A 19832-nucleotide genomic window follows, 5' to 3' on the forward strand; every position below is an offset into this window, starting at 1 on the left:
TGAATTTGAGGGCAATCTTGTAGAAAGCGAAGAGGACGCAGAAGACTTAAGCTGAAAGAAGATCCCTGGAGTAAACACATTCTATCCGAACTACTGGTGTCCTTGTTATAGCCAGCCGTGACAGAACTATTCCATTTGGTCTTGAAGATGTATTAGACTGTCTAAATACTCTCTGGCTTCAATAAGAATGTAGTAATGCCAATTACAAAGAAAACAGATGCTGAAAGGTGTGAATATTGCTGAACTGCCTGTTAATAAGTCATGATTTCAAAATACGAACACGAATTCTTTACAAAAGAATAGAAAAACTGGTACAAACCGACCTAGGGGAAGATCAGAGAAATTTAGGAACATTCGAGGCTATACTGACCCTACAATTTATCTTAGAGGATGGGTCAAAGAAAGGCAAACCTATGTTTATGGCATTTGTAGACTTAGAGAAAACTTTTGACTGTGTGGATTGCAATACTCTCATTGAAATTCTGAAGGTAGCAGAAGTATATTACAGGGAGCGAAAAGCTATTTACAACTTGCACGGAAACCAGACGTAGTTACGAGAGTCAAGGCCCATGAAACGGAAACATTGGTTGAGAAGGAAGTGAGACAGGTTTGTAGCGTTGTAGCCCGTCCGCAGCGTTATTCAGTCTGTACATCGAGCAAGCAGTATAGGAAACCAAACAACAGAGCTGGAATTAAAGTTCAGGGAGAAGAGATAAAAACCTTGAGTTTTTAATTCTGTCAGAGACAGCAAAGGACTTGGAAGAGCCGTTTAACTGTACGTATACAGTCCAAATCCCGGTATTTTCCTTGTCTTCGATTAAAATCAAGTATGTCACATAAATTCACTTTGAAAACTCAGGTACAGAAACTCGCCGTAAATTTTAAACGTGTTTTCCGTGTTGATTTTATCTAAACACGTTAGAGTGTCGTGACATATTGTGTAGAATTTAATCGTCAATTGTAAAAATAATTTGTGCTTTCCAGGAACGTGATATATTGCGAGGTAATATATTGTCAACTATAAACTTAATCTGTGCTTTTCAGAAACTTGTGGCACAGTATCCTCGTTAATAACTAATAGCTCCCAAATTTCATTATATATTTAAGTGGGAAGAGTATATTTTTGAAAATTTTTAGACGCTTGCAAAGATTTTTGCAAATCACGAATGTTTTGTAATAATTTATTCCGAACAAATCAATATTTGTGATTTACAGGTACTGTAAACAGGTAGCATATCGCGTCACATTAGCTCTCTCTTTTAATAGGAGTGTATATTATCTGCATTTAACGCTGGTGGCAAATGTTTTTAAATACCTGAAGCAGATAAACGTTCCAGAAAAACAGTCAAACTTTTGACAAATTTTCTATCGTCGTAAAAGATATCTCGTTTTTGACTGTAAATCACTTTAGTATCAAACGCTTCTGGTAACACTTGTAGCGTATCAAACCCATAAATTAAAAGAGAATCAATGGGTTTAGTATAAAGTTATTTGTTTACTATTTTGTAAAATATTTCACCAGGGAAAATGGAGCTTCACTGTGATTCCTGTTATCGGGGAAAGAATGAGCTGGTTAGTATTCGTAAGCAACTGGAATTCGCCTTAGCTATTGTCAAGTGATAAGCTGCTGCGAATGAGTGATGGGAGGGATACCATGAGTGTATAGCAGAAATCCTCTCCTGTAGATGCTGTCTCTCTTGCAGGAAACACAACGTCCATCATTACCCGTCAACTTGACTGTGAGAGTCGTGTCAGTGGTAGGTCTAGGTGCCCTGCACAGGGGAGACAGAGAACTAAGAATTCAGGATGTGACAGCCATCCAACTAACCACCAAGTTCGAGGTGCTGTCTACCACTGAAACGAAACTGGGCCAGTGAGAATCGCTTCACCTGTTCGAAAACCTGCTGCTTCCTGTGTCCAGGGGCAGCGAATAGTGGTACCCTTCAGGGAAATGACAGCAAGATGTGTAAAGTAACACCAGGTGCACTCTATGCCTGAGGGCCTCATTCAACGTGTTGAAGAGGCTATTCCGGCAGCCATTGAGGGAGCAGGATGCAACCATCTGCAGAGTGTGGCGCACGTCGGAACAATTTATGACTGTTGTCTGATCTCCGATGTCATACTTGGATCATTCCAGCGACTAGCAGAGAAGGTTGAGAATAACAGCCTTGCTAACTGAGTTCCAACGAAGCTCACAATGCGCATTGTCACCAATAGAATAGATCGTGGTCATCTCGTTCTGGGTCGAGTGAGAGGCTTGAGCCGGAATCTGCATAGATTCTGTGTCAAGCCAGGCTGTGATTTCCTAGACTTGTGCCATAGGGCTGTGAGTTATAGGGTCCCTCTAAATGGGTAAGGAATGCGCTAGGCATCGGAGGCGACTACACCGGTAGTGATCTATGTGTGTGGTACAGACACTTTTTTTCCAGATTATTCGACTCACCGTCAAATCCATATAACGATAGCTGTAAGAAATCCAGCAGTACCAGTCCAAGATCCAAATAAATGCCCCTGCACGTGAGAATATTAAAATCCTAGTGGTTAACTGCTGAAGTATTCGGAACAATTTGTCAGAGTTTGAAGCACTCCTAAAAATCCATGAAGCTCACATAACTCTAGGCACAGAGAGCTGGTTAAAGCCTGAAGTTGACAGTCGTGAGATATTTGCGAAAAATTTAAGTGTATACCGAAATACAGGGCAATAGGAAATGGAGGTGGTCTGCTTAGTAGACAAGAGGCTCATATACACTGGAATACGAATTGAAACTTCATGTGAGATTATTTGGCCAAGACTCAGCTTCAAGCGTGGGCAAAAACTTACAATAGCGTCCTTTTATCAACTACCAGATTTAACTTTAGAGGATACATCAGTCTGATTATACCTTAGTCCCCTAATCATAATGTAATCGTTGGAGGAGCCTTTAATCATCCAAATCCAGCGAGGTGGCGCGGCCGTCTACGCACTGGGCTATCATTCGGGAGGACGACGGTTCAAACCCGCGTCCGCCATCCTGATTAAGGTTTTCCATGATTTCCCTAAATCGCTTCAGGTAAATGCCGAAATGGTTCCTTTGAAAGGGTACGGCCGATTTCCTTCCCCATCCTTGCCTAATCTAAGCTTGTACTCCGCCTCTAATGACTTCGCTGTCGACGGCGCGTTAAACACTATCTCCTCCAAACCAACAATCAATTAGGTTACTTGCACTTTTGTTAGTGGTGGGCGTGACACACATCCTGTGAAAGATTACAAATTACCTTCTCTGAAAACTATCTATAACAAATAGCTCGGAACCCGACTGACGGGAATATTTTAGATGCAATGGCAACAAACAGACCTGACCTCTTGGAGAATATCCACATCGAAACGGTTATCAGTGACCATGATACACTTATAGCAGAAAAGAATACCAAAGTTCAAAGGCAACTGAAACACGTAGAAAATTTATGTGGTCAGCAAACTAGACACAGAAGCAGTAGTATCATTTCTCAATAAGGAAATTTAAATTTTCAGCACAGGAGGAACTACGGCTCAAGTTTAGAAGATCGATAAATATGCACCAAGTAGAATAGTTCATGACGGGAGAGAACTTTCATGGTGTACACACACTGTGAAGGAACTTATAAAGATACAGCGAATATTGTAAAATAAATATAAAACAAAGCATATAGTTACAGAGATGCTGAATGAAACTAATGTGGCTGTTAAGAGAGCAATGCGTGAAGCCTTGAAACGTCCCCTTAGAACAATTGTACACGACTGTGCTTAAACTGACACAATATTTTTAGCGCAACGCAATCTGACTTTCAATAATCCCTACAAAACAATGGCCCTGACTAACTTTAACCTATACCTTTCACAAATCACTTACCTCACAAAAATCTTCGTTACTCGAACTACTGCAATACAGCGAGCGCCACTACTGCCAGTTAAATAAAAGATTCAAACTACAGAAGGCACTAACTACTGATAGGGATAGTTAGCAAATGAAAGATATTAATAGAGAACAAACAATGTATTTACCTTAATAGTCATAATATATATAGCAGTTCATGACAAATTACAAAACTCCGCCATCTCTCTCCCCACATCCACCACTGCTGGCGGCTCACCTCCAACTGCGCAACGCTACGCGCTGTTCACATCCAGCTGCCGCTGCCCAACACTACAATGGCAGACAACAATGCAAACTAGCCACAGGCTGCACACAGCACAGCCAGTGATTTTCATACAGAGCGCTACGTAACGTTGCCAATAAGAAAATATAAACAGCCTACTTACAGCCTCTAGTGACTACCATGACGCAGTATTGTTGAAACATATTTCACTACACCCAACGAAATTCTGGTCGTATGTAAAGGCTGTTGTTGGCGCCAAAGCTAGTGTAAGTCACTCGCGGGTGAGACGGGAAATGATATTGAGAGTAGCAAATCTAAAACAGAAATGCTTAACTATGTCTTCTATTGTTCCTTTACGAAGGAAAATCCAGGAGTAATGCCCCAATTTAATATTCGTGCTACTGAAAAGATTAATGAACTAGGTATTAGTAACAATGGCATTGACAAACAGCTGAAATCGTTAAAAAAACAAATCCTTTGGAATTCTATACCCAATTTGCGGCAGAGTTAGGCTCTCTGTTAACTGCAATCTGTCTCAGATCCATCAATGAAAAATCCGCACCCAGTAGTTGTTAGAAACTACAGGTCACCCCTCTCTACAAGAAGGGTAGCAGAAACGATCCACAAAACTACTGTCCATATCCTTGACATCCATTTCTTGTAGAATTCTAGGACGTATTCTGAGCTAAAATATAATGAAGTATCTCGAACCGAATAACCTCCTCCAAGCAAACCAGCATGGATTCCAGGAACATAGATCGTGTGAAAACCAAATCGCACTTTCCTCATACGACGTCCTGAAAGCCATGACTCAGTGCAATCAGGTAGTTTCAATATTTCTTTATTTCAGAAAAACATTTCACTTAGTAGCACGTCTACGCTGATTATCAAAAGTAGATCTTATGGGTTACCAGGCGAAATTTGTGATTCGGTTGAGGATTTATTGTTAAGGGAGGACGCAGAATGTTGTCTATGGTGGAGTGTCATCGAGTATTGTAGAGGTAGCGTCGGGTGTACTTCAGGGAAGTGTGTTGGTTCCCTTGATGTTTAAGTTGTATATTAATGGCCTTGTGGACTATAGTAGTAGTAATCTCACACTTTTCGCAGATGATGCAGTTATCCACAATAATGTACAGTCTGAAGTTGCTCAAAAATTCAGTCATATTTTGACAAGATTTCAAAATGGTGCAAAGATTGGCAACTTGCATTAAATCTTAAGAAATATAAAATTGTATACTTCACAAGAAAAACACAGTATTCTATGAATGTGAGTCAGAACTGGAATCGATATACTCATAGAAATACCTGAGGGTAACACTTAATAGGGACATGAAACGGAACGATTGCATAGCCTCAGTCGTGGGTAAAGCAGCTAGCAGAGTTTGGTTTATTTGTGGAATACTAGGAAAATGCAGTCAGACTACAAAGGAGGTTGTTTACAGATCACTCGTTTAACCCATGCTAGTATTTTGCTCAAGTGTGTGGGATCCGTACCAGGTAGAACTGATAGGGGACACTGAACGGTCGCAGGTTTGTCTGATCCGAGGGAGAGAAATGTTGAAGGAACTGAACTGACAAACTCTTGAATATAGACGGAAATTATCTCGAGAAAGTCTACTAACGAAGTTTCAAGACCCGACTTAAAATGATGACTCTTAGAATACACTACAACCCCCTCCCTGCATATCGCTTCCATAGTGAACGTGAGGACAAGATTACATTAATTACAGCATGCGCGTAGGCATTTAAACGATAGTTCTCCCCGTGTTCCATATGTGAATGGATCGGGAGAAAACTCCAGTAACGTAAAACGGGACGTATCCTCTGCGATGCACTTCACAATGGTTAGCAGAGTATAGCTGTACATGTAGGTGAAGAGAACAGAAGCTTTTTAAATGCGATGCTACAAAAAATGCTGGAGATGAGTTGAGAACTCATGCAACCAATTGGGATGTACTGAATGGAAATGGGGATAAAAGAAATTTTTGTCACAGCTTCACGGAAAGTACGGATCGGTTGATAGGAGGCATTCTGAAACGTCAAGGGAGCAACAATTTAGTAAGGGAAGGAAGTGTGAGAGGTAAAAACTGCAGTACGCGGGTTCCAAAGGTTGTGTGTTGTATTGATTCGTAGATGAAAAGCCTTGCACAAGCTAATCAAGATAGAGTAGCATGGAAAAGCTGCACGAACAAGTCTTTGGACTGAAGACCAAAACAGCATTTGATACCATTATAGAACACACACAATCTATTGAAGCAGAAGACAACAATTACTTAAACTTCTTGGTAATTAGAAAATATGTTGTTAACGATTTTGATGCTGTTGTTGAAGCCGTCACTCCGAAGACTAGTTTAACTCTCCACGCTAGCCTATCCTGAGCAAACCTCTCAATCTCTGCATAACTACCGCAACCTACATCTATTCCAACACGTTTGCTTTTATCAAGCCTCAGGCTCCCCGTACAACTTTTGCCCTCCATTAGGAATTAAATATTCCTTTCTATAACAGGAAGTGTCGTATAAACCGAGCCCTTTTTTATGTGTTGTTGCGAGCGGTTCTAGGCGCTTCAGTCTGGAACTGCGCGACCGCTACGGTCGCATGTTCGAATCCTGCCTCGGACATGGATGTGTGTGATGGCCTTAGGTTGGTTAGGTTTAAGTAGTTCTAAGTTCTAGGTTAGTCCCACAGCCATTTGAGCCATTAGTGTTGTTGTGCCGCAGATTTCTGTTTTCTTCAAATCGAATCAGTAACTCCCCAGTTGCTATCCAATGTATCCATGTAATCTTCAGCGTCCTTCTGTAGCGCCACATTTCAAAAACTTCTGTACTGTTTTTGTCTCAACAGTTTATAGTCCAAATTTTACTTTCATTAAAGGCTGCACTTCACACAAATACTCCAGAAAATATTTTCTAAGAGTTTAGCTTCTATTGTGAAATGAAGTCCCATGCTTCTTTACAGAGCGTAGGGGAACGATGCGGGAGACCCGCACCGCCTTACTAGGCAAGGTCCTAATGGAGGTGGTTTGCCGTTGCCTTCCTCCGACCGTAATGGGAATGAATGATGATGATGGAGACGACACAACAACACCCAGTCATCTCGAGAAAGGGAAAATTCCTGACCCCGCCGGGAATCGAACCCGGGACCCCGTGCTCGGGAAGCGAGAACGCTACCGCGAGACCACGAGGGGCGGACTTAGCTTCTGTTAGACGTTAGCAAATTTGTCTTTTTCAGTAAGATTTTTCTTGCCATTGTCATTTTCTGTCCTCGCCACTCCGGCCATTGTCACTTACTTTTCTCGCTGAATAGCAAGACTCATCTACTACATCAACTGCTCTTAGTGTCTCATTTTCTGAACTACTTCCTTCAGCATCGCCTGATTTAATTTTTTTACAGCCCATTGATACTGGTCATATAATCTTATTTACGAACACTATCCTTTCCTTTCAAATGGTCTTCGATGTCTTTAGCCATATCTCAATTACGAACCTTTAAGTTTACGTTTTTTTGTCCCGGATCTTGAATTCCGTTTTCAGAATTGCTCTTTAGTTTTCTTTGCTGCTTGTTCAATGTAGAGATGGAATAACATGGAGTATACTTAAACCCCCGTCTCACAGCTTCGCCAGCTACTACCTCTCATGTTCTTTGACTCTAAATCGCAGTCTGGTTTCTTTACAAACTGTATTTTATACTCGTCACTTTCTGAATTTCAAAGACAGTATTTCAGCCAAGTTTGTCAAAGCCTCCTATAAAGGATGGTTTGCCTTTCTTAAACTGTCATGTAAGAAAAATCTTAAGGTCAGTATTGTCTCCCATGTCCCTACTTTAATGAGGAACCCGAACTTACGGCCCCACAGGTTAGCTTTTACCAGTCATTCCATTCTCCTGTCAATATTTCTTTTTAATATTTTGCAAGAATTGTTTATTAAAAAATGGTTCGGTAATATTCTCACCTGTCAGAACCTTCGTTCTTGGAACTGGAATTATTACATTCTTTCGAAATGTTCTGGGATATCCGGGTGGGTCGTCGCCTCCAAATGGTGTGACATTTCAGACAAATGATCTTCAGACTTTCTTAAAACTCAATGTCAAAATGTGTTGGCCTATTTCAACAACTTGGTCGATCACAATTCATTCTATGGCCTTTAGTGAAGCGGTGTTCTGTGATAGATGAGATGGTTTTGTGGAATAACGGTTATTTATGACCACCGACATAACCAGCTAGCCGTAAGACGGAGACGCGTACGCCACATCTTGCAGAGGATAAGAGAAACATTTTGTGATAAAGTTTTATCGCTTATGTCTGCAACACATCAGATAAAATTGGAAGAATTCTGTAGAAATTTAACATCAAGTGTTTATTTCGCCCGGCGCCCAAGACGAAAGCCTTGTTGGAGTCTATTACTGATGCCCTAGGATTCCAAAAATCTGGGGTCTAACGCAATCCGCACCAGGGCATGAAAATGTACGTTGGTCAAACTATTCAGACTATACAGGAAAGAAGAACGGAATACAGGCATCACAAAGAGGAAGAACAACCAACAGAATCACTTGTCACAGAAAACTGCATGAGACGTAGCATGATTTATGACAGCGGTAAGTTGTTAATACAGATGGAGACATTCAGGGATTGACTTTTTAAATAATCTGTGGAGAGCCTGATGCATTATAAATTGACAAATAAACAATAAAATTAGGTACCAACTAAGTAAGGCTTGAGATCCACCTTTGAGCGCGCTCAGAAAGTCGATAACCAGCAGCATGCAAATGCTCCTCCTCAGTATCAGCAGAATGCCAACCTCCGAGATGGTGGCCGAGAGACTGATGGATGCGATTCGTGTCCTGGCCAAGTACTCCTACCTCCATCTCTCCAGCAGAGTCGAGCCCGGGTGCCGACACAGGGAGGAAGATGCAAGAGCACCGTTACCCGAAGGCAAGCTCCTTCCCCCTCCCCCCCCCCCCCCAGGCTTCCTTACAACTCTGAGGGAAAGCGAAAAGTGTCATATAGTCTTGTCTTTTTCTATCACGAAAATGATTTAAAAGTCGATATTACTCAGGTTCTTAACAGGGTCGGAACTGGAACCTTTTTATGGCTACTTATAAGTCGCCATTCGTTTTCCAAAATATTAAAAACACTCCATACCCCAGATCTAGCTTCCCTGCCACGCTACGAACTATCCAGTGAGCGATCTAGGACAGATGCTATATAAAACGGCGCCCAACGGAGTGATGGCTGGCGCGCCATTTCATTTCACAGCAGGACGCCTATGGTCGCCATCCGCGGCACCCTTGCAGCAAAACGGTACGTCCACGATATTCTACTCCCCGTTTTGTCGCCCTTCATGGAAAGCCACTCTAGGCTTACATTTAACCAAAATGACGCCCATCCACACACGGCGAAACTTTCTGCTGTTTGTCTTCGTGCTTGTAAACCCTACCTTGGTCAGCAAGGTCGCCGGATCTCAACCCAGTCGATAACGTTTGGAGCATTATGGGCAGTTGACGCTCTAACGCGCCAATTAGAATTTGGCACGATATCCCTCAAGAAGACATCCAAGAACTCTGTCAGTCAGTGCCAAACCGAAAATTGCGTGCACGTGTTACTAACTCGCTAAATCTGTGAAGCTCTTCCTCTTGGATAAATCTTACAATTTCCTGAAATTGTAATAATTTGTTCGTCTGTACATGTGCATCACATCTACCGATTTACGTCTCATTCGTATAATTCCTTCGTGGCGCGGCGGTTATTTTTTTTATTTTTGGCGTACAATGTATATCTTTTTCCCCTAGTAACTCAAACATCTGTAGCATTGTGCATCTTCATGTTTCTGCGGCTCAGTAGTGACTGTTCAATCAAATTTCGGACTTGGTGCCGCATAACTTTCGCTTCCTCTTCAATTTTTAGGCCATATTCAGAGTGAACCGAAAGACTGACGCTCCAGCTATCACTAGAGGTCCTTTTAAGGAGCGAGTGGTGGAGCGTCAGTCTTTCGTCTTACTCTGAAGATGGCTGAACGATACACAGATGAAATATTAAAAGAAAAAGCGGAATTTATTCTGAAGCACGCCAGAAATTTAACGAAGCGTCTATAATGTTGCATCTAACCTCTATCCATTCCTGTTTCACTATTTATATACAACCCATTTTTAATAATTCACTTTCAGCATTTTTATACTTTCTTATTTAGTTGATGAAACTCAGTACATCGTGTTTTATCCAACAGTTTCTACTGGCTCTGGTTTCTTGTCTATTTGTTCCTCTGATATCTTTACCGTTTCACCTCCTAAAGCACGGCCTGTCACGCGTGCCAAACTCCACGCGTGCTGCACGTGTGGGTCGCGTGCAGACCAAGGACCGTCCTATAAGTCAACTTTGCTCGGTCCTTCTTTGAAGTACCCTCAGCAGCATGCGGCATTTTTAGGTCGGCACAAGTCTGAGTTCGGCAGAATCGTGGTGTCGGCGTTGTTTCCCTTAGCTATTTGTTCCTGGTATGAAGGACGTTCACAGGTTCAGTAGCTGTTTGCATAAAAGGAGGCAGTCTAGCGATCTATCGTCACAAACTTTTGAAATTAAAGGGAATGAGGGAGGAAAGGGATGAGAGTTCTCAATCCGTATAAGCAACGGCTACTGCATTTATGATGTGAAACGACATTGCAATACCACGTAGAAAGAATTTAAAGATTACTACGATCGTCAGACGAGATTCTTTGCTCTGTACATCAAGAAGCACTTTACAATAAATATGCAGGCACCGAGCATGTGAAGAAATTGCTGGTATAAATAGTTCAAATGGCTCTAAGCACTATGGGACTTAACATCTGAGGTTATCAGTCCCCTAGACTTAGAACTACTTAAACCTAGTAAGCTAAGGACATCACACACATCCATGCCCGAGACAGGTTTCGAACCTGCGACCGCAGCAGCAGCGCGGTTCCGGACTGAAGCACCCAGAACCGCTCAGCCGCAGCGGCCGGGGTGTAAATAGTAAAATTTCTGATGTCGCGTACATTATTCAGTTATTAGTTGCAACAGTTTTCAGATACCATTGCAGAGTACTTTGGTTAAATCAAGGTACACAGCCTGGAACGATTTTTCAATTTAAAACTCGCTGTTGTTGGATTTATGAAGGAAAAAGGAATTCAGAAACGAAAATTAGAACGTCCGGAATGGATTGCTGACTTCACATTTTAAGTAGACTTGACTGCACACTGTCCACAGTAAGACATTACAAGGTAACTTCTTACTTATTTGATGTGGGTGTATTTAAAAAAAACATCACGTATTAGAAGGGACACATTCTGACGAAGGCTGTCCGACTCCCTAAGGTTTCTGGTGTTAAAGGAAACAGGTGGTCTGAAGAATTAATTGTGGCCTTGAAAGAATACCAGGGATAGTTTTGTAAAGGTTTTTTGCTCACTGTAAATCTTCCATCTGTTTTCGATGCTGTTTGCAGTTTCAGTTGAAAGCGCCCCTGGCCACATATAGATGTAACTGACTGAGCTGCAGTTTTCAATACAAAAAACAGTTCAGACATTTACATTGCTTTCCTCAGAGTTTCCACGTCTCCCTAATGAGGTTTAAAAAATACTATAACATTTCGTTTGACATATTTGTGTGAAACAGCTTTTTCAAGTATGAAATTATGTCGCGATCGCGTGGCAACGTCAGTACAAAACTCTGAAATGGCCTGTCTCTGTCCATATGCCGACTATTTCTACACTACTGGCCATTAAAATTGCTACACAATGTAGATGACGTGCTACAGACGCGATATTTAACCGACGGGAAGAAGATGCTGTGATATGCAAATGATTAGCTTTTCCGAGCATTCACACAAAGTTGGCGCCGGTGGCGACACCTACAACGTGCTGACATGAGGAAAGTTTCCAACCGATTTCTCATACACCAACAGCAATTGACGGGCCTTGCCTGATGAAACGTTGTTGTGATGCCTCCTGTAAGGAAGAGAAATGCGTACCACCACGATTCCGACTTTGATAAAGGTCGGATTGTAGCCTATCACGATTGCGGTTTATCGTATCGCGACATTGTTGCTCGCATTGGTCGAGATCCAATGACTGTTAGCAGAATATGGAATCAGTGGGTTCAGGAGAGTAATACAGAACGCCGTGCTGGATCCCAACGGCCTCGTATCACTAGCAGTCGAGATGACAGGCATCTTATCCGCATGACTGTAACGGATCGTGCAGCCACGTCTCGATCCCTGAGTCAACAGATGGGGACGTTTGCAAGACAACAACCATCTGCACGAACAGTTCGACGACGTTTGCAGCAGCATGGACTATCAGCTCGGAGACCATGGCTGCGGTTACACTTGACGCTGCATCACAGACAGGAGCGCTTGCGATGTTGTACTCACTGACGAACCTCGGGGCACGGATGGCAAAACGTCATTTTTTCGGATGAATCCAGGTTCTGTTTACAGCATCATGATGGCCGCATCCGTGTTTGGCGACATCGCGGAGAACGCACATTGGAAGAGTGTATTCGTCATCGCCACACTGGCGTATCACTCGGCCTGATGGTATAGTGTGCCATTGGTTACACGTCTCGGTCACCTCTTGTTCGCATTGACGGCACTCTGAACAGTGGACATTACATTTCAGATGCGTTACGACCCGTGGTTCTACCCTTCATTCGATCCCTGTGAAACCCTACATTTCAGCAGGATAATGCACGACCGCATGGTGCAGGTCCTGTACGGGCCTTTCTGGATACAGAAAATGTCCGACTGCTGCCCTGGCCAGCACATTCTCCAGATCTCTCCCCAACTTAAAACGTCTGGTCAATGGTGGCCGAGCAACTGGCTCGTCACAATACGCCAGTCACTACTCTTGATGGTGATGACTGGGTCTTGTGTGATGTCCTTAGGTTAGTTAGGTTTAAGTAGTTCTAAGTTCTAGGGGACTGATGACCACAGATGTTAAGTCCCATAGTGCTCAGAGCCACTACTCTTGATGAACTGTGATATCGTGTTGAAGCTGCATGGGCAGCTGTACCTGTACACACCATCCAAGCTCTGTTTGACTCAATGCCCAGGCGTATCAAGGCCGTTATTACGGCCAGAGGTGGTTGTTCTGGGTACTGATTTCTCAGAATCTATGCACCGAAAGTGCGTGAAAATGTAATCACATGTCAGTTCTAGTATAATACATTTGTCCAATTAATACCCGTTTTATCTGCATTTATTCTTGGTGTAGCAATTTTAATGGCCCCCCACTCACGCTCAGACAGCGTGGTGTGGCGGTGGGGGAAATGTGCAACGAGACTGAATGCTTTGGTACTCATGGCTGGGCATGGCCTGGGAGCTGAAATCTCGGCCGCCCCTGTCATAAAGCCACCCATTCATCACCTTTTGCATTCATTTGCCTTGTTTCAGTCAATAGTTATCTTATGATCCTTTAGAAAATTTCAATAACCTCTCGTTCTTGCAAGTTATCCAGATGCCATATCTTCAGTTTATTCCTATCTTACTGTTATGTAGTGTACCTGAAACCTTCTCGTGGCCCCAGGTGTTTTCCACCCATACAACCTCCATTCATGATTTTCAAATCATGTCTTAGCAGCAGTTCAAAATGCGTTTTCATTTCCCTCCCCACTCCATGTTCTCCTATTGTTTTCCCTTTTATTTCTTTTATTGCTATCGAATTCCAGTCGGCCACCAAGATTAGATCTTCGCCTCCGCTTTCGAAATTTTTTTTTTAATCTCAGCACTCGTCTTTTCATATCTTCATCATCGGAGGTGGTAGGCATTTACCCTTGACTACTGCAGTATGTATTGATTCTGTCTTTATCTTGGCTTCGATAATGCGTTCACTATGTGCCGTTGAGTGTTACTCTCACGTGTGAAGCTCACCGAGAATCGAGTAGTAAATTACATATACCGGTGAACATTATAAACGCAGAAGGAGAGAACCGGGGCTATGATGAAACTTCCTGGCAGATTAAAACTGTGTGCCGGACCGAGCCTCGAACTCGGGACCTTTGCCTTTGGCGGACAAGTGCCCTACCTCAAGAAAGGCAAAGGTCCCGTGTTCGAGTCTCGGTCCGGCACACAGTTTTAATCTGCCAGGAAGTTTCATATCAGCGCACACTCCGCTGCTGAGTGTAAATCTCATTCTAGAGCTACGATATTACGTGGCTAGCAGGTATTTAAAATACAAGCTTCGATCTGCAACCAGTTACGTGTCACGAATTCGTGTAGGGGATGACACGTGCCCACCAATGTCAGGGCCTTATATTAGCGACGTGTATGGCCAAGGACATTGCGAAACAACAGCTGCTCATGTTGTTCGTCAACGTCTGTTCCACTTATTTCATGTCGCGTGTCGTGGTTGTTGACGATCGAAACGATCGCAGCGTATCAATACGTTGTTTCCATGACGAAATCATTCGAACCAGTCGCAAAGGTTCTTTCGGATTACGTTGTGTGTGCTACATAAATCTTCAGATTCATTACGTTGGAGTAACAATGGCATATAACTGTGACACTCCTGGCGCTTTTCGACAAGTCTTTCCGTATTGCTACGTTTGGACGCATTGTTAATGAACACTGGTCCTATATCCCTCAGCTTGTAGACAAATCTTATTTAGATGCCATAAATTTCAATGTGCTTAAGCAGCCTGCCTATAGGCTTGACATAGGTCCCCGTCCCGAGGACTGAAAGGAAGCTCACACTGAAGGTAAAACACCTCAACCCACAACAACTGTACCGAATTACTAAAAGAGTAGTGAACCATTTCGATCATCGTACTGGTGTAACCAGCCCTCATATATCAGGACCATGTCGACGAGCAAGTTAATACAATTAACTGAATTTCAGCGAGGATGTATTGTGGGCTTGAGGGAGGCTGGTTGGTCAATGGGAATAATTGCTCAGTTCCTTGCGAGAAGTCAACTATATCTCCATGTTGACACCGATGGCCCAATGGAGGTGGATACACTTACTGTTTCTGGACGGCAGCAGCATAAAGATCACGGCCTTACTGCAGCATTATATGAGAAACGTTAACGCATCCAGCTGACAGCTGAAGTTTCCTACAAACAGAAGGACGGTGATACATCTATCATCGTTTGTATGTACGACTGCAAGACCGCACTCCAACTGACTAAGAAGGTGGTCCAAGATTACATCTTCTTGGCTGTATGACCCCTGCTTGTGACCTCACACAGCTATAAAACCTATATTATGGTAAGCGAATGGAAACTTCATTCAAGTAAAACAATTATTTCGCTGTGTTTTTCACTATCTACTACCGCACTTCCGAAATGGGTACTGAATTTGTCTTTCACAGGGAACGAAGCCAATTACGGCAGACCTGTGAGTAGGTGTCCTGATAGACTATACCAGACTGAATTGTTGTCTTTTATCCCACTAATACGTTAATTTAGTAGCCTGAATAATTGTAGACCACTAGACTTGGTTTAAGTATCGCTTTCGTGATACAGTGTGACGAAATAGTGCGCAAAAGATTTATGTCCTACTAAAACAATGCGTAAAAGCCTACTTTCTACCAACAGAGTTACTGGCAAATAAATTAATTATATGATGTTACTCGAGCCATCTTGAGGACTGATGAAAATAAATTTCCAGGGGCCATTAATTGGAAAACACTTTACGGATTATAGGAATTTAATTTCCATACTACGGTATCGTGTGACATGTCTCATTGCTTCTAAAACAGTTCTTGCTTTCCAAGACTATATGAACTGTATTTGCGTCTATTTCATAAACATGCTGCTACTTTCTTTACTCACTTGTCATACATAGCGTGTGAGAGCGCTTTTATTTTTATACATATAAATTCGGGTGACGACTGTTCTATCTTACTAAGATTGTAGTTTTTGTAAGGTTTACCTTTTAAAGCTCGAATAAAAACAAACGTCGAAAGAGAGCGTCATTATGACCATCATTTTTCCCGAATGTTTTCACGTCATTCAAAATCAATGTTCAGTGTCGTTAACCATACCAGCCACCTCAGTTTTTGTATGCTCAGGTGATTAGAATTTTGACTCTCATTATCTGCAAGATAGGCGGGACCTTATGTCACTATCACTCAATGAATATACATATTTCCCCTTCTCGTCCTCGTGCAAAAACTGCATTTCTGAATTTTGTCTCGTGGACACTGTCGATGGTACATGAAAACAGTTTCATTTCCTTTGTATCGAACAGTAGCTATCAATCCGATAGAAGGCATGTCAAAGCTATAAGCAGAGAGATTTCCCTCTGTGTCAGAGTGATAATTAATATTTAAATGAAGCATTAAATAGGAGAAATGCCTTCGAGCGTACGCACCTTAGATCCAGCCGTCGGGGTTAAGCAACAAAGTACATTCTGTCACAGAAAGGAGATGACAGAAATTCTGTTACAGCCAGAGCGTCTGTAAAGAACACCTCCTCACCTCTCAGACCAATGGCGCCCTTCTTCGACGATGTAGCGGACGCCGTGCATGCTGCAGTGGCGCAGGTAGTCTGTCAGTGCCGTGGGGCACGGGCTGCGGTCACGGCTCTGTAACAGAACACCAAGTGCCTCTCTTCAAAGCAGGCCGGGTGAAACAGTTTGCATCGGCAGGCGGGAACTTAAGTATGGGCAAATGTGTGGAAATCTACTTGTATGATTATGAAGAAGGGGATCTGCCTCACGCCATGTCATGATGTGCGCGGCTCTATTGGCAACTAGTAACAGAATGGTTCCCGTTCAGTACAACTCATACTTATATAGTTTGAACCTAAGCAAATAAAAGAAAAAGAGTAGCCACTTGAGCAATAGGAAAAATTTAAAAATAAGAATTCACATAAACGAAAACGAATACTCAACATTCAATAATCTAGAAAAGATTTTTGGTAGAGTGCTAGGAAGACTAGAGAAATAATAAAAAAATAGTTTGAAGCAGAAACTGATACATAAAAACCACAATGTAAATATTAATAGTGTTAAGAAAGAGGCTAAAGCAAGAAGATGCCGCTGATGAGGCTGGCACCCCTCATACTTTTTTGTGTAATTTGTTTATAGAAAGAACACTAGAAATAAAATGGAACAATAGAAATAAATATTAAATACATCGAACTGGATCTGATTAACCGCTAATATTATAGACTGAGAAAATAATGTTTCATGTAAAGGACAACTGATGCGTTCCTCATAAGCTACGGATAAACCTAAACAACATCAAAACGAAGGTGCATAAATTCACAGATCTGGAGCAAAGTGAGAGTAAACGTCAAATAGTTTCTATCTCAATATAACTCTAAATCGGTGAATATATTCTGCTAGTAAGGTAGTACCGTAATTGATAACAAAGGAATAGCAATGACCACACACAGCGACGGAAATAAGTTGATAAATAAATGACTTTGGAAGATTTTCTCAAGACATTTACTAAGTTCTGTTGGTGCGGATGAAATCTGGAGAAACAGGAAAGGAAAACCTTTGAAGGATTATATATGGAGAAAAGCTACGGAAATAAATAGAAGAAAATCCAATATGCAAATTATTAAAGAATTAACGAAAGGACCCGCTCTATAGTTTAACACTATACAACAAAGCAAACACGGTTGATTATATACTTAATCCGTCATGGGGACTCGCAGAAAAATTTTCAAAGGCACAATCGGAAGTAAAAGATTTAGACTCTAGCCAAGACCACACATGTTAATAGTTATAGCCAGTAAAGTAGATTGCATCAGTTCCAATCTAATGGTATATATGGTGATCACCTGCATCCACAAAGAGTTTACTGGGTGTTTAATGCTATTGGTCAAGGCGAAATTTGATGAGAAAACCATCCATTACATGAGTTCTGTTTGACCAAGCATGTAACGAACGTTTTATTCTGAACATAGGTTTATACAGCCAACCGATTGCAAATGACTGTTTGGTACATTTACCTAGGTTTCGACACCTACTACGGGTGTCTTCATCAGAATGAACCTTTGAAAATCCCTATAAATTGATACATAGTAAATTAATCACGACAAAAAACGCCTTAACCAAGATGACAATTGTCATGTCGTATAACGGCTACTTGAGTAAAATTACATTGCGAGGAACCAATAGTCAGAATTTAGAGCAGGTACCCTCAAGTCAAAAATAAAATAAAACGCGTTCCAGGCTTTGCCTCGTGTGCCTAGCAAGGACAACGTCAGACTGGTTGGCCGAGTGGCTTACATCGCTACCACGAAAACAATACAAGCTGCGCCACCTACCGGCCGCGAATGGCATGTGCCCATTTGAAACATTGTAACAGAAGTAACTGAAAACGACAGTTGTTTTTAAAAACAAAATACAGAGGAAGCGATCTTAACGTATTTTTGAAAATACCCAGTAGCCAAGGAGATGAAATATAACTCGGAGCCATCTATTAGACTTTACAGAAATTACTATTACGTAAAGGACAGAATAACGTAGAAAAATTATACAAACAGCTGTACAAGCCAGAAAATATGTGCATGAAGGTAACTTTAGTAGCACACATCTATGAGATTCGAAGAAAAAGTTTCGGAACAAGAGACAGGAAAATATAGTTAAAAATAGAGAATTCAAAATTCCACGAGCAGTGGATTAAAACCATCGAAAAAACGTTTGTTATGTAGTTGCAGCTGTTCATTGAGGGGTCGTGCGGTAGCGTTCTCGCTTCCCGCGCCCAGGTTCCCGGGTTCGATTCCCGGCGGGGTCAGGGATTTTCTCTGCCTCGTCATGACTGGGTGTTGTGTGGTGTCCTTAGGTTAGTTAGGTTTAATTAGTTCTAAGTTCTAGGGGACTGATGACCTTAGAAGTTAAGTCCCATAGTGCTCAGAGCCATTTGAACCATTTGTTCATTGAGGATGAGGCCACTCCTCTTTAAAATATGCTTGAAAATGTCCAGCTCTTCGAGCACGTCGAGCTTATGATCTTTCTTTCCTCTACGTAAAATAGAAATTCCTTCAACCCATTTCGATTTGCGTCCGGAAATTAGCAGATGATCAGCAGAAGTGCAATTGTGTGTATTATGCCTCTTTTTCCCAATAAATGTTCATTGTACCTGACGCTAAAAGACTTTCCAGCTTGTCCTACGTACTAAACATTTTATACACTCCTGAACTGTTTAAAGGAGCGAATGGAGATTTGAGATTGTGAAAGAGATTTTTTTGCAAGTTATTCTTAGTGGAAAAGGTAGCTTTGAATCCACATTTTTTAATCAGAAGGCGAAGAATTTTATACGAAATAGGGCCTAAAAATGGAATCGAGAAAACATGTTTGTACTTGTTACTGTCAGAAATATCACTGCTGTCTAAATTGGTCACTTTTGTGTCAGTTTTAACTTTGAAGATCTTGTCAACTAACGTGGAATCACAGTCGTTATTAACTGCAATAGTTTACATAATATTTATCTCTTCTTTTGTTATTTATTTTATGGCCTTCATTGGACCACTGTAGTCAAAAATACAAAGTTCTAAACAAGTTGTTACAAATGGATACAATTTGGTTCGAAAATAACTTAATATATTTAGGTAATGTAATTATTAGAGGCTATTCTTATATGAAAGGTGTTTTGCTCTTCTGTCTGCCCAATATTTCTTCATTCTTTCAGATATTTTCTTTCTTTCTTCATCTGAGACAACTCTTCCTGTACTCCTTTTATTGATTTTCATTTGTAGTCTGGTTTGCGGGTCTTGCAGTATTCTGGTTTTCTCTGTCTTGCTTTTTAGGTCATC

At 41.6% G+C, this 19832-nt stretch overlaps 1 protein-coding gene across 1 annotated transcript in view; it reads right to left on the reverse strand.

The window, feature by feature from the left end:
• Positions 1-19832, reverse strand: part of LOC126114040 (pickpocket protein 28-like) — a 196644-nt gene that overhangs the window by 125785 nt on the left and 51027 nt on the right. Inside the window, exon 2 of the mRNA XM_049915022.1 lies at positions 16541-16647. Within this exon, the coding sequence (XP_049770979.1) occupies positions 16541-16647 (107 nt within the window). The remainder of the gene's footprint in view (positions 1-16540; positions 16648-19832) is intronic.

This window comes from Schistocerca cancellata, chromosome 1 (genome assembly GCF_023864275.1).
Source record: "Schistocerca cancellata isolate TAMUIC-IGC-003103 chromosome 1, iqSchCanc2.1, whole genome shotgun sequence".
In the NCBI taxonomy this organism is placed as follows: Eukaryota; Metazoa; Arthropoda; class Insecta; order Orthoptera; family Acrididae; genus Schistocerca; species Schistocerca cancellata.